The 24,025-nt window shown below is 35.4% G+C and overlaps 1 protein-coding gene across 11 annotated transcripts in view; it reads right to left on the bottom strand.

Annotated features, from left to right (window-relative positions):
- UNC79 (unc-79 homolog, NALCN channel complex subunit) overlaps positions 1-24,025 on the bottom strand; it is a 300,682-nt gene that overhangs the window by 75,721 nt on the left and 200,936 nt on the right. For all 11 annotated transcript variants that reach the window (XM_031952318.1, XM_031952320.1, XM_031952321.1 and 8 more), the window contains one exon: positions 17,570-17,672. In XM_031952318.1, the coding sequence (XP_031808178.1) occupies positions 17,570-17,672 (103 nt within the window). The remainder of the gene's footprint in view (positions 1-17,569; positions 17,673-24,025) is intronic.

The raw sequence follows: 24,025 nt of genomic DNA, 5'->3' as shown, positions 1-24,025 counted from the left end.
CCCTCAAGGAGCTTACATTTTATTGGAGGTGGGCATAATATCAAAAGATAGGTAAATAAAAAGTAATTTGAGATGAGAGCAAACAAACTAACAATTTGACAGAAAAGGCTTCACAGAGGTGGCAAGAAATGAATCTTAAAGAAAATAAGGATTCTGAAAGTCAAAGATGAGAAAGCATTCCAATATGGAGAATGGTTTGTGCAATGGCACAGAAGTAGGAGAGGAAATACTTCACTGAGGGAACAGTCAGTGATCCAGTTTGGCTGAAATATAGAGAATGCAAAGTGGAAACATGTGAAATAAGACCTGAAATCAGACTTTGGAGGGCCTTAAATATCCCACTAAGAATTTGTATTTATCATAGAGACAATAGGAGTCACTAAAAGTTTTGCAGGAAAATAATATGAGTAGAGTTGCTGAATTTGAATATCAGCATTTCAAATCCTGCTCTTCCATTTACTATCACTCTAAACATGGACAAAGTACTTTTAGTCTTTCTGGATGCCATTTTCCTTATCTATAAAATCAGGAGGTTGGACTAAATGGCCTCTAAGGTCCTTTCCAGATCTAGATCTATGATCTTCTGATGCTATACACTAAGAAGCTTACTCTAGGTCTGTGGGAATATGGACAAACCTACAAATAGAGTGATAAATTATAAAGTTATTACAATAGTCCAGATGAAAGGTGATGGGGGCCTAAACTAGAGTGGAATCCCTGTGAATGAAGAAAAGGGGATGGATGCAAGAGATGTGATGATAGAATTAACAGGACTTGGCAACTAGTTGGATATGGGGGTTAGGGGAAAGGGAAGAGTCAAAAATGACTCCAAGGTTACGAACCTGGGTGACTGGGAGGATGGTGGTGCCCTCAACAGAAATAGGGAAATTGATGGCATTTCCAGGAGGAAAGAAGGGAAATTGTTTAAAGAGTAAGGAAAGAACCTAAAAAGAAAAAAAAATGTATACATTTCAATGTTGTGCTGATAATTTTGGATTATATAAATAGCCAAGAAGGGCTGAAACAATATTAAATAAGAGTAAGTCTATAACTGTAATATTAAAAATAATTCATATTTATATAGCACTTTAGAGTTTACAAATCACTTCCCCCACAGAAACTCTAGTAGATAAGTAGTAAAAGTTACAAAGAGACTCAGTATCATTGAGTTGGAAGAACAATAAAGGTCATCTAGTCCAATGAATACCTGAACTGAACACTAAACTTCTGGCTGAAGCCCTCCAGCACTGAGAAACTAATTTACTTAAAGCAACCCCTTCTACTTTCAGATAGTCCTGTTAGGAAAGTTTCTGTCATAACAAAATTAAATCTGTTTCTGCAATTTTTATTTACTGTTACTATCTGTACCCTATGAGGATAGGCAAAACAAGTTTAATCTCTCTTCCACAAGACAATCCTTCAGATACATAAATATAGTTATCATGAACCTCCTGTCAGATCTTTTCTTTAGTCTAATAATCTTGATAAATTTCAATTGATCCTCAAATGTCATGATTTTTAGTTCTTTCATCAATACGGTTAACCTCGTCTGCATATATTCCAGTTTGTCAATGTGTTTCTCAAAATGTAGTGCCCAGAACTCAACATGTTCTCCAGGTTTAATTTAACTCCAGTTAGAGGACAATTAAAGTTCTCACATATCCCATTCTAGATATTAGGTTTCTCTTAGTGCATTCTATACGTATCTTAAGTATACACAGGCAGACTAGAATATCATTATCTTATCTGCTGTGGTACAGACTTGACTCTATTGATGAAGTTGATATTATAGTATACTAATCCTCCTATTTTTTTCCATGCTGCTATATTGTATTGTATTATTAGCACTGTATCCATTTTACAGCTAAATCAGAGAAATTAAGTGGCCTGTCCAAGAGTTCACTTTTATTAAGTGTTAGAAGCAGCATTCACACTCAGATCTCTTAATTCCAAGTACAGTATTCACTTCACTTCACCATACTACCTCTCCTATGATACAGATAGTTTAAATATTATTCTTCCAATTACATATCAGCAAGCTCACATAGTGCATAGGGGGAAAAGCAGGTCTCAAATTTAGATTTTCTAACTCCTAGTCTACTGTAATTTCCACCACTTGACCTGGCTATTTTTGGAAAAAATTAAAGGATCATAGGATTTAGAACTACAAACAATCTTAGAGACTATCTATTTCAAAACCATAATTTATAGAGAAGAGGAAAAAAGGCTCAAGGAAATGACATGATAATAATTGTTTTCGATATGCTTTATTGCTCTAGCAAGTGACTAATAAGTCATGAACATCAATCATCAATAATCTAAAGATGAACAACAGAATAAGTGTGTAAATGCCTGATATGTAAAAGTAGTGACAGCCAAAGGTCACATAGAAATTGTGCTGAACAATTTACATATCTTTTTAATATCTTTGAGGGAAGAGGGAAGCTGGTTGGTAACACCAATCAGGAATAATGGCAATGTTTTTAAATGCTCAAATGTTCTGCATTAGGAAAATGAATGGAAGAATTTTATGATGCGTTTTATAATAATGTGTCAAAAATTGGCCATAATAAAGTCAAAGCTATAAAGTTAAAGAAGCTAAATGACTAAAAGATGTCCTGAGAGATTATACACATATTTCTTAAAGGAATTAATACCAACTCACTCATTAGTTGCAGTCTTTAATTTGTAGGAACAGAGGAACTTCTCCCTGGCACTTCAGTCCTGAGTTAACCTTATTATAACTGCATCACATAAGCAATCTTTTCAATCAGAGATATTCCATTTTTCTACAGCTGAATAGTGAAACTGAGACCTGACACAGTTTACCCAGAATAGCAAAGAAACCAAAGCCAGCAGTTACTAAAAAGATTTACAAAATTAGCAAGCTGGAATAAATACCAGAGGTTATCTATTCCACCATATTTCTGAAGCAGAAATGTCTTCCACAATAATCATGAAATCACAGGTGAGCTAGAAGAGACTTCAGAGGCCAACTAATTCTAAATTCTTATTTTACAAATGAGGACAGGGAAGCTAGATGTCACAACGGATGGAGCAGCCGCCAAGAGTCAAGAGGACCTGAGTTCAGATTCAGCCTCAGACACTTAACCAATTGTGTAATCTGGGCAAATCACTTAAACCCAATTGCCTTGCCAAAAAGAAAAAGGATATTGAGCCCTGTAAATGTGAGTTGTGTTATGATGAAGCAGCTGAGAATAACCATAAGATGCAGAAATTTTTCCCATAGACACTATTTAGAAAGGAGGTTCTGAAAGACAAAGCTAGATCATGTAATAATATACGGAAGTTATTGTTATTATTATTTATAATTAATAAAAACCCATTATAATGGGCATTATCTTTGTGTCCAAGGAGGCATCAGGTCAGCATGAAAGTATAGTAGAATCTGGATGGTGCAGAGAATACTGTTAGACTTGAAAGTTAGGGAGACCCAAGTCCAAATCCTACCACAAATTCTAGCTTTCTGACCGTCAGTATTTCACTAACCTCTTGATACCACAGTATCTTCATTTGTAAAATCAGATAGTTAGACTCTCAATAGCCTCTATCATCTCTTTCACATCTAAATAGATAATTCTATTATCAATGAGTAGAAAGTTACCCTGATCCACAAGGACTGGATGAAATGATTTTTTTTTCAATTATATGGTTTGAATTGGTAGCTAATCTCAATTCATGAAGGGCTTGCATATGAAGCAAGGAGCTGATAGTAGATCCCTACACAAACAGTAGATATGTTTTCTAGAAGAATCATATCAACTTCTCTTCTCTTTTCTTTTTTCTTCACATGAGCCAGAGAAGAGAAAAGACAGGGATGAAGATAGCAAAAAGAAGCAGGCAAATAGAAAATATAAGAAGGATGAGGATAGGAAAGATGGAAGGATATTTTCTAAGAATTTTGGGGCAAGTGGATGGAATTTGTGATAGGGAAATAAAAGGGACATCATAAAATTACAATTATCAATACAATCAATTACAATTATCAATACAATTATCTCATAGCTCTACAATTAGAAGGGTCATTTAAGATCATCTAGTTCAGACTCTTATTATATAAATTTGAGAAATTGAGGCCCAGAGAGATTAATGACTTGCCCAAGGCCACACAGTTAGCAAATGGCAGAGCCAAGGCTTGAAGTGAGATACCATGACTCCAAATCTATCACCATGCCCACTGCGCCATGTTGACTACATAGGGCATTTGGTTAAAATAAGAATTTTGTGCAGAGAAGAAGATGGAAAAGTCATTAGATTTGAATTCAGAGGAGATTGTGATTTAAGAGAAAAGAAACTGAGCATGAACTTTGGTTAGATATGTGTGAGAAAATATATTTGTCGTTCATGACAACAAAAACACACATGGCTCCAGTCTTGAGGCAAGGAGGATGACAACATATTAAAAGGGCAAGATAGACCATTTAATTACTCTAATACCTACTAGCTAGATGATCCTTGAGCAAGTCATAATCTCCCTAAATCTTGCTTTACTCATTTACAAAATAATAACAATAATACTTATAATGGGAAGCTGATGGAGTAAAGGGTATTCAATCACTTCATTTCATTTTAGTTTTAATTGAGAACATGTCTTAATAAATCACTCAATCTTAATATATACTATACATAAAAATATTACAATAAAGTAAAATTGTTTCAGACAAGAGGTCCACTCCAACTGACTATGAAATTTTGTTACATTACCCAGATCCTTTATTAAAAACTAGAATTAGAATGGAGCTTTTTCCAGAAATTCGACCAAATATGGCTTTCCAGCATAGCCTTGAGGAGAAACTACCTGGGAAAGGAAGATTTGGGGAGTTGAAAGAGAGTCCTCAGATTAAGCCTTGATCAGGTCTCTCCAGTCAAGAGTGGGAAAAAAACTCTTCAGCTTTGAAAGATCTGGATGATATTGAATCTCCCCTCTCCCTTTCAATGCCCTAGGATGGTTCCCAATGCAGAAACTGTTGCCAGTTAGTCCAAGGATAGATGAGCACAGATTTACCATGCTAAAAGTGAAGTTCCTAAGCACTGCACAAGTGAAAGAAAAGGACTCTGAGTAACCAAAAGTCTGCATTACCTTCACATGGACTCCCTAAGAGGGAGTTCACTTTTATCTGTACTCCATATGTACTTATAAGAGAATATGTCCCTGACTTTTGGAGCATGTTTTGTGCCAACTGTTCTTTTTGTATCAAAAATAGTATCCTTTTCTTCAAGATATTTGTAGCTGGCTAATTAAAATTATTAACTGACAATTTCAGGGAAAAGCACTTGTGGAGATGCAAGCATTATAGGTTTACCTTCTGACATTCCAGGGTAAGCCCTATAATGTTGACAAGGAGACAGCCAAGATCTGGCACCCAACTTGTCAATGGGAGTTTAGTGCTGGGAAAAGAAGACTCAGAAGTCACAAGAACTATATTTATCTTAACTAGCTCATAATGTTGCAATGAGTCAGGTACTTTGTAACTGGTAAAGAACTTTTAAAATGAGTTTGATTAATATCATGTTCTTCTCTAGATAGCATTATAATGCCTAAAATTTCTATAGTACTCTGTGCCCATTATCTTATTTGATCTTTCTGATAATATGTAAAGTTGTCAATGAAGTCATTGCCAACAATTCATTTTACAGATGAGCAAATTGGGACTTAGATATATTAAGTAACTTGCCTAGTTACTTATTATACAGAACGAAATTATACAGAAACAAAACTAAAAGACTGATCTTGCCTCCTATTCCTGGGATACTTTTATACATCTACATTGAATAAGCAAAATTATCCCATGTAGAACTGTGCAGGGTAACTATGATTATAATTTGGTAGTGCTAGCAAATTATATAGGAATTCTAACTCTTGACAAAAAAAAAAAAGCACCCTCCATTTTTCTGTTTATCTAACCAAATCTCTTTGTTTCCTGATCTCTTCCATCTCCCCTAAGGGGGGGAGGTGAGTATGTATTCTGTACCACTTATTTGACCCTTACTATAAGTTATTTAAGTACACTGAATCAGCTCATCATGTTGATATGTAGGCTCCTTAAAGACAGAGAACATTCCATAGGTATGGTGAATTCAACATGTCCAAAACAGAACCTATTTATCTTTCCCTCAAAACCCATCCATCCTCCAAAATACACTTTCTGTTGAGAGTACCACTGTTTTCCCATTTACCTATGTCCATTATGTTGGAGTCATTCTCAAGTTTATTTCCCCTCAGAATCCCATCTGTGAGGCTGTGAGACTATGAGTTCTTTGAAAGAAAGGATTTATACTTGTTTCCCCATTGCTTAGCACACAGATCTTTGCACACAGTAAGAGCTTAATATATGCTTCTTTCATTCACCCAGTCAATTTACAAGTCTTGTCAATTATACTTCCATAATACTTCTGGCATACACATTTTCTCCAAATATCAGCCCTCTCCCAAAGATTACAATAGCCCCCTAACTTCTCTGTTTTCAGTCTCTCTTTTCTCTCAAAACATCTGCTAAATTGATACTCCTAAAGCAAGTTCTGATCTTGTCACTTCTATGCTCAAGAAATGTTAACAGGTCCTTATAATCTTTAGCATTAAATATAACCTGCTGTTTGGCAGAATCTTATGCAATCTGGCTCCAATCTATTAAATCCATACCAAATTCACATTACTTTTCCAAAAGTACTCTATATGCCAACCAAATTGGCATTGTAGTTCCAGCATATCACATTCTGAAGGCAATCTGTGAAATCTTTCAACTAGAATTTATTTTCTATGTTTAGCAGTTCCAGAAAGTTCTCTTCTGTAATATTTCTCTAGTATAATATTAAGGTTTATTGTTCTATCATGTTCTTCTGGAAGACCTATGATCCTTGGTTGTCTCTGTATCATCTTCAAGAGCAGTATGTTTTGCTTACATGATGATAATATTCTTTTGATGCTGCTTTTTTCTCTTCTAAATTGCCCTTTACTTCTGGGTATTTGCATTTATAATCTATTGTTCATTTTCTATTATTGTTCTCTTGCTTTTATAGGCGAGGCTTGTCATTGCACATTCCGGTGTTTTGGATTTTTGCTCTTATACTTCCCAGTTCTCTTCTGAATCACTCAGAGACAGTGTATTGTGTTTCCATGTCCTCCTCAAATTCCGTAGAGTCCTCTATTATTGACTCATTTTTCCTTTATTTTTCAGTATTTTTACAGATGCCTGAATTTGTTTGCTAGATCTGGAAGCCATATTTCCTTTTGTAGTTAGTGTTTTTCCTACTGGCTTATCTGCTTATATAAGATCACTGAGCTTTCCTTTTCATGAAATCTTTAATTCTAGCCTTATTTTCCTTATTTCTCATGTCTCATGATTGTGGTTTCCTTGTGAGCTGAACTTAAAAGCACCTCAGTCTCCTCCTACAGTGGGCAATTCATAATTCACTAGCTTAAGTCTCTGCCCCCGTGAGTTTTGGATGGTAATTTTAGCCTGACCCCAGTTGGGTGCTATTTATTCTTTCTCTCAGGTTTGGTGGAATGTTGCATAGTCCCTCATACACATTTCGGGTCATGTCCTGTGGTCTTTTCCAATTCCCTCTGTTCCCTAGTTCTTTAGTTTGACTCTTTGCTACACAGTTGCCACAGGGTCATCTGTTCCAGCACTTGGTCTTCCAATATTATGAAGCTGTTTGTCCTTGCATCAATAGTTCAGAGCTTTGTTGTACCAGCACTACAGGGCTGTGGCTCCTAACTTATCTTGGCCAGGACAAATTTTTGCAACTTGGAACCAAGAGCTCCATGGCACTGGAAAGAGGTGTGGCTATGGGTTTGGTTGTGAAGTCTCATCCTTGGACTTTTTGGTGGAGTCTCATTGCTGGTAACACAGGAGATGGGATTGGGTTGCTGAATGAACTTGGGATCAGAGAGAGTCAGTTCAAGGTTTGTGATGGTATTTTTCCAACATTCTTTTGATTCCAGGTATCGTAAATCATGGAAATAGCTACAGTTGCCTTAACTTTGGCATATAATTTCTGTATAGGAAAGGTTTGAGAACCCAACGGGATAGTCCTTCATCTTGTTGTTCATGTGATCCTACATATGACATTCTATCACCTACCTCCATTTCTTTACACAGGCTGTATTTGCCTACAATGCTCTCTTCCTCTTTACCTTACCCTGGTAAAATCCTAGCTTTCCTCTTCAAAGTTCAGTTCAAATGCCACCTCATGTATTAGAACTTTCCTGATATCCCTGGTTAATTCTTTCCAAATTATCTTTCATTTATTTTGTATACATTTTATATTTACCTAGCTATTGTTCTTTAAAGTTGTAAATAGGAAGTAGCAAAAATTTTAGTGGAGTTTCAAAATACTAAAATTTAGTGAAGTTTAAACATTTTAATCACTTAAAACTGTATGAAAACTTTTGGAATCCCTTATATAAAAGTTCTGAAGCCAAAATTATTTATTTTTGTCTTTGTATTCCGAACACCTAGTACAGTTACTTACACAAAGGTACTTAATAACTATCTATTGAAAACAAAATAAAACTGAACCATGTGAAATTATAGTGACAAAGCTTTACCTCAGATAAGAACTGAGAAAATGTAACTCCTTTAATTCTTTGCAGAAGTAGGGAACTTTGGGTATAAAGTACTGAATATACTGTCAAACTCAGCTATGTTGGTTTGTTTTGGTAAACTACTTGCTTTTTTCTCTTTTTTTATTATTTGTTACAAATAATTGTTTATTGGAAATGCAGGTAATATTAAAAAAGATACCCCCAAAATATGGCTTATTGAATTTGAATTCTTCCTCACCCCCAATGTTGAGAATGGGATTTGCAAACAGTAGGTCCTCAATAAATATTTTATTGATATTAGATTTAGAAGTGAAAAAAATCTTAGAAATGCTCATTGTATAAATTAGGAAAGTTGAGACCATAGAAGTAAATGACACAAGTATTACAAAGCTATTTCAGGATTTAAAACCAGATCACACTGTAGCCGACCCTTACCTTCTCACCTTGTCAGAGTCTTGTCCACATTTTTTCTGTTTATCCACCCAATGTTCTAAAGTGTAATGTCCTGTTTCTTTGAATATTTCTTGGATATCCCATAGAATCTATTCCTTGTCCTCACCACAGGACCTCTAATAGTTTAATGTATCTTTGATGCTATTTATCACCTTACAGTTACCATTAATGTAACCTTCTTATACACACCATATATTTTTCCTTGCAATTAGGAATACTCTGGGATTGTCATCCAGGATTCTCAGTAACCATCCTACAGAAATGGTTGAGAGATTGTGTCAGAAATGGCTTTTTATAGTAGGGAGTTATTTATCATCACTGAATGTGCTACATAGAAACTCATATTTCTTTTCATATCATTTTATTCTGAACCATTATCCATTCATGGTGCCTCTCTGAGATACATATACTGGCGCATTTATTCAGCGGGTTGTCCATCCAACTGCATGTCATAATTTAGGAATTAAATATTCTTCATTTACTTGGTTTTTCCTTTGTGGGTTTCCAAGCTAATCCCTTTTAAGTGACTATGGCTATCACTGAGGAGGTCAGCTGTATTATAGGGCTCAGTGATATCAGCACAATTTCATTTGCAAATTTGTAAATTTGGAAAACTTAATGTCCATAGGGAGTCTTCTATTTTGTTTTTGTAAAAGATAATGACATATTTTTCATGTTTCATGTTTCACTTGAGGTTGATAATTAAAAGATTATTGAACAAAGCTCTCTAAAGTCATATCCATCTTGGAATTTTGTATGATCTTAACTAATGAATAGAACATCTTATGTGAGAAAAGTCCCAAAGATTATACTTTGCTCAAGAAATTCAAATGTGGTGGTGTTGTTTTGTAATACAACAACAACAACAAAATCCACAAATGGAATCTTCTTTTCTCTTTACCGTTTCCTATCGAAACTGTAATCTTTAGTAGAGAATTTTCTGCAAAAACCTCTTTGTTCTCTTCTCATATTTTTATATGATAACCCTTGATCCTAGCAGAAAAAGAAGACAAATGAATACATTCAGCCAAGATGATAAAGAGGTTTAAAGAAAATCAGGATCCTCACAGACCACTCAGGAAAAAAAAAAAAAAAAAAAACAAAGAAAAATAATAAAGAAACAAATAGGAAACAAATAGGGAAAAAAATCAAACAAAATGGAAGTGGAACAAATTCTGACTCATCTGTAAAAAATTATACCTAAAGGAATACAGATTGAAAAAATAAACTATTTGGGGTAGCTAGATGGCGCAGTGGATAGAGCACCAACCCTGAAGTCAGGAGGACCTAAGTTCAAATCTGATCTCAGACACTTAACACTTCCTAGTTATGTGACCTTGGGCAAGTCACTTAACCCCAATTGCCTCAGGAAAAAAAAAGAAAGAAAGAAAAGAAAAACAAATAAACTATTGAAATGTTCTGAGACACTCTTTAATGGCTCTCATATTTAAAGAAATTGAATAAACATTAATGTCAAGAACATTGTAAAATTAAATTAAGATCTTAAAGAAAATGAACCATCACAGAAAGAATTCATGCTAAAATCAAAAGATACTTTAAACATGATTAGAAGGGAATAATAAAGAAAATTACTGATATAGAGCATAAAAAGGAAAACACTAAAGAATCAAAGGAATTAGTCAACAATAGACTGAGTAGAGGGAAAAACAGAATTACAGCCAATAAATATCAATGCAGGTTCAGAAAACCAATAGAATAACTAAAGAACTAGAAAGAATAAAAAGCAAGTGAGAAGATCAAGAGGCAGCAATTTGATAAATTTGAAAAACAAAGGAATGTGAAATTATTAGCAAAGAAAGCAACAATCTATAAAGAGAATCCACAGAGCTCCCAGAAGGAAAAAGACACAAGCTGTCTAGAAATAATATAATTATACTCTAACAGAATTAACTTACCAAAGGACATTAACCATGACGATGAAAACGTCTTGAAAAAGACAAAAGGGAATAGGAAAAAACTGAATACAGCATAATTCAAAAATAAAAAAAAATATGAGTTACAGACCAAGAATTTACCTAGCTAAATTCAGTATACAGTTTAAAGGCAGAGATAATTTTGTAAAGATACGTATTTACTTCAAGAAAGTCTCAGAAGATCAAAAGATAAGCAATTAAGTATGTAAAACAATGAACTTTTTCAAATCAAGATAATATAGTTACAAATAAATTATGAGAACTCAGAGATTTGTGTTATGTTTTAGAAGAATATTTCAAAAACAGAGAGTATGAGGGAAGAAAGAATGTATGATAAAGCCCAGCTCCTGTCATTGATAAGGGAATACTCAAGCATATAAAACTTAAACACTTTATTAATATAAAATAGAGGAATTTTATTTAGAGTACATATCAAGAGAACCTTTTGATAGTATCTTAAAACTACTACAATGGCAAAACTAGCCCTCCCCAGAAATATAAAATATAATATCAGTGGACTAGAGAGAAATTGGGATCATGGATTGCTATACATGTTTTGGAGTTATAGTTCTTGTTCTATTGATTTTTCTTTTTATCATTTTATAAAAGCCTTTCCATGTTTCCTTATATATATAATTATTCGTTATATACACAGTTGATTCTGAAGTCATATTCTTTCTATTAATATACTCCTTCCATTTTTGTGATGTTATTGATTGCCATTGCCCATGCTATATAGGAATAAGGTTCCCATGAGCAAAAAATCATTTAAATACTCCAGCAGTGGTCTGAAATACTGCCTATCATTTATCATTGAAATTATAGCAATTCCATGTCATATGAAGATAGCTAAATATAATTTAATTTTTATTCAAAGATACTAGTAGTTTTCATAAAGGACTATGTTCCTCCATTAATGATATCCCCTTCAAGTCCAAGGCAGCCTCTTCTAATTTCCCTATGATCTATTTAGACTGTTTAGGCCTGTTCAATTATAAATATGTGGACTATGTTACAAACGCCAGGTGGCACTTTACTCAAAGTATCAAATTTTTCCCTCTAGAATCTAAAGGAGTTAATATAAACTAGAGAAATAAGAAATAGAACTTTTATATTAAATAATATTGTTCTAAGATTTGGGTAATACACTTTTAGAGCAATCACAGTTGTTTCCTTAATCCAAAACTGTACCAATTCCTCCAAACTGAGTCATAAAAGAGGAAGCAACCTGGTTCTTGAGGGACATTCAGTGAAGGGGATGAGATGGAACATGTGCCCTTTCACCGACTGTTCCTTAAGTATAGAAAGCCACCCTATCTTACCTCTGCTTTTAGAATCCACAACTTCCTTCAAGACTCATCTAAAGCACCATGTTCTATAGGAAAGTCAAATATATTTTCTTTTTTATAGTAGTAAGTTTATTTATTTTTAATACACATTACTTTATGAATCATATTGGGAGAGAAAAATCAGAGCAAAGGGAAAAAACATGGAAGAGATTAAAAAAAAAAACAGAAGAAAAATGAACACAGAATGTATTGATTTACATTCAATCTCCTTTGTTCTTTTTCTGGTTGTAGATGGTATTTCCTATCCAAAGTCTTTTGGGATTGCTTTAGATCATGAACTACTAAAAAGAACTAAGCCTTTCACATCTGATCATTGCCTATTCTTGCTATTATTGTGTACAATGTATTCCTGGTTCTATTTGTTTCCAAAAATACTTTCTTGATCTCGTTAGCTGCTAGTATTTTCCCTAGTTACTGTGTATCTACTTTGTATGTACCTTTATATAAATGTATTTATACATGCTTTTTTCCATTAGAATTAATTAAAAAAAAAACACTTAGTAGGTGCCTACTATGTGCCAGGAGCTATGCTAAGTGCTAGAGATACAAAAGAATCGAAAGATGGTTCCTATTCTCCAGAAGCTCCAGAAGCTCCAGAACAAACTGGAAGACAACATGCAAACAAATACATGCAAAGCAAGCTATATACAGGATAAATAGGAAATAACTATCAGAGGAAAGACTAGAATTAAAACAGGTTGGGAAAATCTTCCTGTAAAAGATGGGATCTTATTTTGAATTCAAAGGAAACCAGGAAAATCACTAAGTAGAATTAAGGAAGGATAGCATTCTAGGTATGATAACAGCCAGAAAAAATAATGCTTAAAGCTATAAGAGTGTCTTTCGTGGAATAGCCAGGAGACCACTGTTACTAGACTGAAGAGAGTACATGATAGGAAGCAAGGTATAAGAAAACCAGAAATATTAAGAAGGAGTGATTATAATGGGAGAAAATGCAGCATCTTAGAGATGATAGGGATTTGGTGGCATTTACTGAAAAGGGGGTGACATAGTCAGACCTGAACATTAAGAAAATCACTTTGGTGGCTGAATAGAAGATAAACTAGAGAGTGAGGAGAAACTTGTGGCAAACAGACTCACCAGCAAGTTACTGTAAATAATTCAAGCAGATTGGATACTGGAGGATAGGGTACGAGTTTGGAGAGTTGAAGATAACTAATAGAAGAGAACTATAGCCTGAGGAATGGAGAGGATAGCGTTGCCCTCTTTAGTACAAGGTAAGAAGAGACGCAGGTTTTGGGGGAAAGATCATGAATTCTGTTTTAAACAGGTTTAGTTTGAAATGTCTATTGGACATCCTTCCTGTTGGAGATGTCTAAAAGGGAATTAATTAGAAATGAGATGGTGTAGGTTAACAGAGAGTTTGAAGTAGGATAGGTAGACTTGAAAATCATGAGCATAGACATAGTAATTATCTTTGGGATAGGATATCATAAGAACTGAGGAGGTCACCTAGTAAAATGAAGGAAAAGAGAAAAAGGCTCAGAACAGACTCCTGAAGGAGACTTACAGTTAGAAGGGTACAATCTGAATGAGGATCCAGCAAAGGAGACTGAGGGAGTGGCTAGATAGACAGAAGGAGAACCAGGAGAGAGTAATGTCTTGGAAACCTAGAGAGAGGAGAGTATCAAGGGGGAAAAAGTGATTAACAGTACTAAATGCTGAAGAGAGATCAAGAACAAGGATTGAGAAAAGACCATTGAATGATTTGGAAACTAAGAGATCACTAGTCACTTTGAACAGAGTAGTTTTGGTGCAATGAAAAAGAAGCCAGATTGTGAAGGATTAAGAAAAGAGTAAGAGGAAAAGGAAGTGGAGACATCTATTACAGATGGACTTTTTGGAGAAATTATCTACATAGAGCAGAAGAAACACAGGATCAAAGATAATGAGGATGTATGGATCAAATGAGGGTTTTTCAGGATGGAGGAGATATGGGCAAGTTTACAAACAAAAGGGAATTTAGAGACAAGGATATGTTGAAAAAAGTGAATGCAAACTCACTGAGGGTAGGAATATTATAACTTTCTCTTTGTAACCCTAGCACCCTTGGCAGAGGACAAGCAATATATATTTGCTGATTTGACCAATTAATTATTCACACATATATGAGTGCATGTATATGTGTATGTAAAACATATAGATAGTTACACATATAAACATATGTACCTATATACACAAATATATGCAATAATACATATATGGGATCAGCTGGGTGTTCAGTGGATAGAATATGGGCCTATATAAGGAAGACCTGTTTTCAAGTCTAGCCTCAGACACTCACTAACTATGTGAGCCTGGGCAAGTCATTTAACTTTTGCTTGTCTAATCCACAGAAGAAAGAGCTAGCAAACCACTCCAATATCTTTGCCAAGAAAACCCCAAATGTGGTCACAAAGAAAGTCACAACTGAGCAAGGGAACATATATATCAGCAACATATATGTCACCAAATGCCTCCTGGACATCTCAACATGAATGTCTATATGCAATTCAAACTCAACATGTCCCTAACATAATTCATTATCTTATTCACAAATCTCTCCCATATTTCCAATTTCCTTATTACTGTCAAAAAATGCCATCTCTCATTAATGTAAGTTTACAACTTCAATATCATGCTCTACTTTTGGTACCACTTATCCAATCTTTCTAAAATCTGGTCATTTCTACCTTCATAACATCTCTCTTCTATGTCACATTCCCTTCACTAATACAGCCACCATGCTAGTTCAAGCTTTCATGGTCTTTCTTCTGGACTACTGCAATAGACTTCTAACTGGCCCTTTTGGCTTATCTTCCCACTCCAATATATCCTCCATTCAATTGCCAAGGTGATTTTTCTAAAGTGGAGTTCTGACCATATCATACTCTTACTGCCTATGCTAGCCTCAACTCAATGAGGTCCAGGAGCAAATATAAACTTCTTTGTTTGGCTTAATGTGTCCTTTTCTTACACATATTTTGCTTCCTTTCATATGTTCTATCTACTTGCAGTTCATCAAAAACAATATTCCCCATTTTCCCATCTTTCTATGGTTGCATTGGATGTCCCAATGCCTGAAACATTCTGCCCCTCACTTCCATCTTCTTGGATTTCCTGACTTCCTTCAAGATTCAATTCAAGTTTCATTTTCTACAAGAGACCTTTCCTTAGAAAAGATTTTGTAATTTTGCAAATAAAGTTACAAAAACGTTCACATCCTTTGACTCAGATTCCACTTCTGGACTAGGAACTTATCCCAAGAAGGTCAATTTGTAAAACAAAATATTCCAGAATTTAGAGCAGTATTTTTAGTATTAGCAAAGAATTAGCAACAAAGTAAATGCCTATTGATTAGGGAATTTCTAAACAAGTTATAGTAGACAAATGTAATTGGATATTACTGCACTAGAAAAACAAAGCACAACTGAATGCTGTGAAATTTTAATGATCAAGTAAGGTCCCAAAGAAGAGATACGAAAGGGTTCCTCCTTATTCTTTACACAGATTGAGTACTATGAGTATGGAGAACATATATAATGCCAGCCTTTCTTTCATAAGTAGATTAGTTCTACCTAATTTCCTTTCTTCCTTTTCATTCTTTGTTTGTAACAAAGAAGAAGGAGAGCTCTCTGGGAAGGAGGAATGCAGGTGGAGAGAAAGGCATTGGGAAATGTAGGTGATGTAAAAGAAAAAAGTCAAGAGATGCCAGTAAAAATGTTTTTAAAATATGAAACAAAATAAAATACAGATATGAAACTTCTAAGTGGTCTCAAAGCTTTATATCTTTCACTTCTAATCCCAAACTATATTTTCCTGTATAGTTTTTGTTTCCCTCTCTCTTATTCTCTCCCTTTAATTAAAGCCATTTAGTTTCAAATTATATGTTGACTTAAAGCCATTTAGTTTCAAATTATATGTTGACTTAATTTAGAGAACTCTTAAGTTATTCATAAATTTTTCCTCCTTTTTCACCTTCTAGAAGAGATATTGATACAAAACCTGGAATTATGATTATAGTTTTTTGTTTATGTTTATAAATAATATAAGACAAGATGATCCAGTATATCATAAAATGAAGTTTGTTGTTACCTTTGGCTGCATGGTAAACCAATTTTGCCAAATTTTTCATTCACCTTTCCAAACAGAACAAATAAGTTATCCTTCCATTTAGCTGCAAATTCCATATGTTTTTATGTTTCATTTATATCAAGAATATCAATGTGAATCAGCTTCTCCAGCTGTGTATTAATCAACTCAATGATTAATGGACAAAAATCTCAAATTAAGAATATCTCTAGTTAAATTAATGTCTAACACAATCTAAGTACTATGTGGTTTTTAGCATCCCCTGCTCTCAGTATGCCAATCCAACAACCTTAACATGAAAGTAGGAAAGGACTACCTATTTGTTTCATGGGTTATTATAAACTAAAAATTCATCACTTAATAGGTAAGCTTTTGGTGACAGACTTTTTTAGTACAACTAAAACCTTCATGGGTATGATACTGGAAATCTTTCTAGCTTGGTAGGGCCTGCATGGTTTTGTGCTCTGCTGCCATAACCTGAGAATCCAATTACCTCCATGCTAATAAGAAAAAATTAAATGGGGAATTTTTTTACATTAGCTCAAAAACTAAAAATTTCAGAATGTTAGGTCTAAAAGAGTATTTAAAATGGAGATTGTTAGAATACCAAACTCTTGACTTGGAAGAGTTCTTAGAACAAAAAACATAGAATGTTAGCAACATAGCAACATAAGAGACCTTAAAATAGAATTTTCTAATATATATAGAAAGGCTGAACTGAAAGAGACTTTAGGACTCAACAAAGAATGTTGGAACTGGAAGGAACCTCTGAGATTATCTCTTTCAGCTAAGGATACAAAAGCTGAGGGAGATGAAGCAACAGACCAACCCAACATAATTATTATGAAGACTCCCAGTCTCAGCCCATTGCCCTCTTCTAACACACCACTGCCTCTTGCACGGATAGAGTTATAAATGTTCTTATAACAATAAAATTTAAATATGCTGAGGAAGAAATAAAAGCTATCTGTACAATAGGATTTTTCTGAACCTCCCAGAAGCATTCTGATGATTACCAATATAATCACTGCATCCATATGCAGCATGGTTCCTTTTTCTTTAATTTGTAGGTTTCATAGTTACATATACATACATACACACACATCCTTTTTCTGGTACCTCTTGTAACTATGGTGAAAATATTGTGAAGAAAACATTGTGTGTAAGCTTACTTGTCAGTCATCATCGTTGGCTGCTCATCTGTGAAGTCCTCTGGTGCAGGTACAAACATGCTGACTATGCTGGGCGCTGATAGCAGACTGGACTTAGTAGCACCTAAGAGTGTGGTAAAGATACAATTGATGAAGACAGTTTGGTTAATGCCTGCCTAGCAATGGACTGTTTCTCAACCAGCCCTTTATAATACAGTTTTATGGAGATAGAACCAAATTTCCTCCCTTCCTGTTACCCTAAGTTACATTTTGGAAAAAAAATACTTCAATATTACTATTCATTTAAAAAAAAACTATGATTTTGTTCAGTTTTCCTTATAGAGTTCCAGGAATTGGCTATCTATCTATTCCACTATTGCTCCATCCTTCTCAGCTCTGCAAACACCTAAGTAGAGTTGTGAGTTAATGGGGGAAAAGATGGTGGTAAATTCACTAAGAAGGTAACTCTCTTTGAGGAGTTCTATTTTTCAGTTATGGACATGGGTTTCTCAACAAGAACATACCCAAATATCATGTTTAATTCCCACCTAGAAATCCTACTCTTTTGGGGTAAAGGAGCAATCTAAAAGACTTACATTAGGTCAGAAATATGCTTTTTAAAAAGTATAGTTCTCTATATCAATAAATAAATCCATGTGCCCCCAAAATTAAGATACTATTCATTTGTTCACCAAAGCATTATAAATGAAATATGAATTTGAATTTAAAGCACTATCCAAAGAGTTGATGCTCCTCAACAAGCTTCCTTCATCTTGTATAAACCCAAGTTTTTTGTGTCTTTGATGAAAGCTAGCATCATAAATCTGAAATTGGCAATATCTCCACACACAAGGAATACAGAAAGTTGGGATGACAACCATTTGGTGCTGAAAAAACAACTAATAGATGAGTAGAAAGAAGCCATGCCAAAGAGCAACACAAACTGATAGCTTAAGGAAAACATCATAATCACCAAAACAGTAGCAGAGTTTTCAAATTCTTTAATGGGAAAAGATTGAAAATAACGACAATCATTAGAGTCTAAAAATAAATAAGTTACCAATAAAAACCATAAAATAAAGCAAAAATTGTGAAAGATTATATTATCTATCCCCAAAGAGGAGAGTGACATCCTATAGAATTGGATTTCCAAAGAGATTGGAATAAAATTTGGGAGAATGTCTTAATCTGAAAAAAAAAGTAATAAAGCACATCTCCATGGAACAACTAGAATAATGGCATCTGGATCATGATTTTATATATATATATATATATATATATATATATATATATATATATATACATACACACACACATATATATATATATACATATATACATATATATATATTTTGACCATAGGTCTCTTGTTTAATGTAAGTGTATTTAGTGGTCTAAAAATACTAAAGAATGTATTTTGTCTATAGAATATGTTTAGGAATCTAGACTACACATATACAAAAAAGCCTGTAATAAAATCATATATATATATATATATATATATAGAATGCTTTTAATGGCATTTGTTCTGCTCCCGAGATTGTACTCTAGATTCACTTCTGAGTTTGACTAACTGTGTTATTTAGGGAAAAAAGTCCTCATGCTTCTCAAAAATTCATTTAACTTTTATTATAAAATAAGATTACTGCCAAAGGATCTTTAAAATGGTCTGAAAGGAGAAGGCTGTTGTTTCAAATAGAAGAAATACAGAGCCAAAGTAAGAATAAGTAAGTTATAAGTAAATTTTTTAAAAAGAGTTAATCAAGATTTTAAAAAATGGTTGTTGATAAATGCTGTGATATCATTAGTTTATTTCAAAAAAAAGAGCAAGAATGGGAGTAAAGCACAAATGATAGGCCTTGATTCTATGTTAATACTTCTTGAACCATTATACATTGTGTCTGAGTCAAAAGTGAGAAGTGTATTCAATCATATAGAAGTTTCCAAATAGTTGGATATTTGGTGATGTGTAGATATAGCTACAGTAGAGTCTCTGGTACAAAGTCCTTAAATCTTTTGCAAATAATGATAGTCAATGTTAATATAAAGCCACAGTAGTATAACCAATACAATAAAAAGTTCAAGAAGGAAGAAATTCTAAATCATTTTAATAGTTTTGCCACTAATCTGTTACAGTCATAGAGGATATCATTCTTCCCATTGTTATTTAAGAGCATAAAATTCTCTCTCTCTAAAGAAATAAGCATTTTTTAGGCATCAATATTATCAAAATACCTTCCCCATATAATTGTCTTGCTTTCTGGCAGTGTAGAACTCATAGTACATTGCTGCTAGATTGCAGCACTATGAGAAGTATCAGCTTTTAAATATTAGACCCTGTTGCATCAAATAATACTAGCAGCTAGTACAATTCTAGAAGCAATGAGTGCAATGGGGAATGCAAATAATGAAGAGAGGCAGAATAGAGCAAGAAGGGAAAAAAAGAAAGAAAAAATCCAAAAAATCCTTTGCCATATGATCTCAAAATCACCATCTAACAAGTTCCATTTTTATATATCCTAAGTAAAGTTCAGAGTACTAGAAGTGGTAAAAAAAAAAAGGCTACTTCAAAGGCCCTAAGTCAATAATAAAGACTAAAGCAAAGATCACTGTTAGTTCTGGTGAGAATGTCATTATCTTCTGGGAATTGTCAAGTCTGATATTCCCAATGTATAGAACAATCCCAGAAATTTGTTTCTCACAATTAGAAGCTATTAATTCTATTAGATTTAGTATACATAACTGTTTATAACAACTTTTCCCCTTTGGCATAATACTTTAATTTGTACCTAGAAAATAATATAATTATCATATGATATTATTTGCTAAAATCATTTGCTTATCTACTAAACTATAAGCTCCATGGGGACAAAACACCTTTTATATCTTTTGTATAAGCTAGCACAATAAGCATTTAATAAATGTGTTAAATACATTTGAATGGGAAAAAAAAACAACTAAATTTAGCTATGGCTGTCTTGGCCTCTGTTCACAGAGGTTCATTTGGGGTCAACAAATGAAAAAAAGAAGACATGAGAGAATTCTTAAAGGACTAGAATTGCCATTAATTTCCAAAAACATGTAAACTGAAACAGAAAATCAGCCTGTTCTTGTTCCTTTGAAAAATGAGGAGAGCAGGAAATATTCTGTCATCTGTCTGAAGTGGAATGTAGGCATAGACTTGTGTAATGGGCTGAGGCTTGAGTTGATGCACTGAGGTCCCAAGTATGTGAGGCTAACTAGTAATTGGGCTATACTCTATTAATATACATGATTGGATAAAGAATGGCCCCTGCCCACTCTCCGTGCAAGTCCTGATGTGTTGTATAGGAAATGACGATTTTGGTGGGTGGAGGCAGAGAGAAGGACAGGAAGAGAAGCTGGGAGAGATTGGGCCTGGGTTCGAGACTCCGAGCTGCTGGTTGTGTGGCTGCTGGTCGAGCTAGCTTCTTGACTCAGCTGCACACATTGCTATCGCCGATTCTCTTCCACCTCCGATCTTTCTTCACTGAGAATAAAGACTGACAATTTTCCCCTAACCTGAATTCCTGTCTCCTGCTGATTTTAAAATACACGATCTTCACATTTGGCGCCCAACGGTGGGAACCAATGACTGAAGAAGTCTCCGGTGACCAGGAACTTGGGTGAGTATTGTTAATAGACAAATAAGGAACTTATTTTCTTAAAAACTAAACCAGTAATCTTTTTTGGCTAAAATGGGACAAATGCTAGCTAAAGACTCTCCATCCCCGCCCCCAACCCCACCCAAGAGTGGTGCTATAGAAAGCATGCTTAAGCTGATAGAAATACATGGGTTACTTATAACTTGGGAACAGATAGCGAGATTTGTGGGTATATTAAACTGCATCTCCCCTTGCATCCTAGAGGAGGAGCAGATCTCTCGAGATAACTGGTCCCACCCGGGTTGGACAAGAGATGTCCATACATTTCAGAGAATATGGTCCTCATTCAATTTCCATGGAGGCATTTTAGTTATACAATGTATTTCAGTTAGCACTAAGAATCCCTAGAAGAAAGAAAAAACCCATGGCTCCTTCCACTCCTCCTCAAATTAGCCATGATATTAAGGAGGAAGACAATGAAGAGATTAATGACCATATCCCCACAGGGCATGGAGACTTAAGTGAGCACGGGTGTGGTGACCTTTCCTCTCAGGAGGCAGCTTCAGCCCCACCCCAGGAGCAAGTGATTGACTCTCCTCCACCAACTCCACCCTCCAGGATGGAGGGAGGAGGAGGCAGGGAGTGATAGGACCAATCTTGAGTAGGCTGCAAGCGGGCTTAATGAAGGCCAAAGAAAAGGGCGTGGACATCCGGGAGCTTCAGCCACTTATCTGTCCTGTAATTTCCCAGTCTAATGCCTCAGGTCAACAAAGTCGAAGATACGCCCCTTTTAACATAGAAATCATTAAAGATCTTAAAAAGGCCTGCACTATTCATGGGGCTACATCAGCTTATGTTAAGATGCTGTTACAGAATTTGGCTTTCGAAGTCTTGACTCCTGATGACTGGAAATCTATAGCAAGGGTATGCCTAGAACCTGGACAAAATTACATGTGGCTTTCTGAATATAGTGAGTTCTGTAGGATACAAGCCCAACAAAATAGTCAAAATGCTGTTCATGCTGCGATCACCTATGACCTACTACAAGGTATAGGTCCCTATGCAGACGTCACAGCACAGGTTAATTATTCAGTAGCAGCATATGAGCAAATTGCTGCTAATGCTATCAAAGCAGTGACTGATTCACAATAAAAATGACAAAGGTGAGGCCTTCACAAAAATAATGCAAGGGCCAGATGAGCCCTTTGCTGACTTTGTGGGACGTTTGCAGACTGCTATCACAAGAACTAATGGGGAAAATCCAACAACAAAATTTTTAATAAGGCAACTTGCTAAGGAAAATGCTAATGAGGTGTGCAGAAGGATTATACTAGGACTACCCAAGGATGCTCCTTTAGAGGAGTTCATAAGACGCTGTGCCACAGTGGCACAAATGCCTTTATAGCCAGACTATGATGCAGACTTCCCAAGATCCCAACATGGTAGACAGGGTCCCTTCCGCAAGGGACTTCTAGAGACTACGTCAATGCTTTCAGTGTGGTAAAGTAGGGCATCTGAAAGCTCAATGTTGGTATAGAGGCAGAGTGAGAAAACAGGGTGGGAGAACAAGACCCAGTATCCCATGTCCAAAATGCAACAGAGGCTTCCATTGGGCCTCCAAATGTAGACAGGTTCATGGAAACGGGATGAGGGGCCCAGCCCCAGGGCCCCAGGCAAAAAACACTTGGGGCATGATGGCAGCCAATGGTGCGCCCAGAGAGCGCCTAGACGGCCAATACCCCAATATGACCAATCAGCCAGGAAGCCATATGATGGCAGAAAGGGATTACACAATCAATCAGCCAGGAAGCAACCTGATGGAAGAAAGGGATTACAATTAGGGAGAATAGAGTTGTATGCAGCTGAGACAACTGAGATACCCCCTGGAGAGGTGAAATCTGTTCCTCTCCAGCCTATGGATCCTTGCCTCCAGGCACAGTAGGCTTGACCATTTTACCTCCTGAGAGTACATACAAAACAGTGTCCATCCACATACTGATGTGGGAAACTGGGAATGTGAATAATATCCCAGTCACCAATACAGGCAGACAATGTGTGACTTATCACCCAGGAGAAATAGTAGCATCAGGTTTACTCATACAGAATCCTAATAAGCAGCCTGGTGATAGTCACCCAGATTTTGATTCCAGATCACAACTGGACAGCAGCTGTAACAGCTGACCGACCTATGCTCACAATCTATATAAATGGCCTTCCATTGGAAGGATTGGTAGACACTGGTGCAGATCGGACGGTCATTTGAGGTGCCAGCTGGCCCAGTCACTGGCCAAAAGATTAAAAGCAGACACCTACATGTCTGGTGTAGGAGGATCAATAGCAGCTGGAGTTAGTGCTGCCCCTATGAGATGGACTTTTGAAGGCAAAACAGGAGTTTTACTCCTTTTATAGTTGAAAAATCCCCATCAATCTGTGGGAGAGACGTTTTACAGCAATTAGGGTTAAAAATGAGTACTTTGGTTTTTAAGCAGGGCTGCTGTTGAAAGGCCTCCAACACTTTCACCTGTTCTATCAATGGAAAACTGATACACCAGTGTGGATAGAGCAGTAAGGCCCTTAAGTAAAGATAAAATTCAGAGCCTTATAGATATAGTACAGAACAGCTTGACCAAGGACACTTAAAACCTTCTCTAAGTCCTTGGAATTCCCCAGTATTTGTTGTGAAAAAGAAATCTGGAAAATGGAGGATGTTAACGGATTTAAGAAAAGTGAATGAACAGATGGAAACTATGGGAACTCTTCAGCCTGGACTTCCATCTCCTACTCAGTTGCCTAGAGAATGGCCTCTTTGGGTCATAGATATTAAGGATTGTTTCTATTCTATCCCTCTGGATAA

Source organism: Sarcophilus harrisii, chromosome 2, assembly GCF_902635505.1.
Source record: "Sarcophilus harrisii chromosome 2, mSarHar1.11, whole genome shotgun sequence".
NCBI lineage: Eukaryota > Metazoa > Chordata > Mammalia > Dasyuromorphia > Dasyuridae > Sarcophilus > Sarcophilus harrisii.
This window is presented reverse-complemented; position numbering and strand designations above follow the sequence as displayed.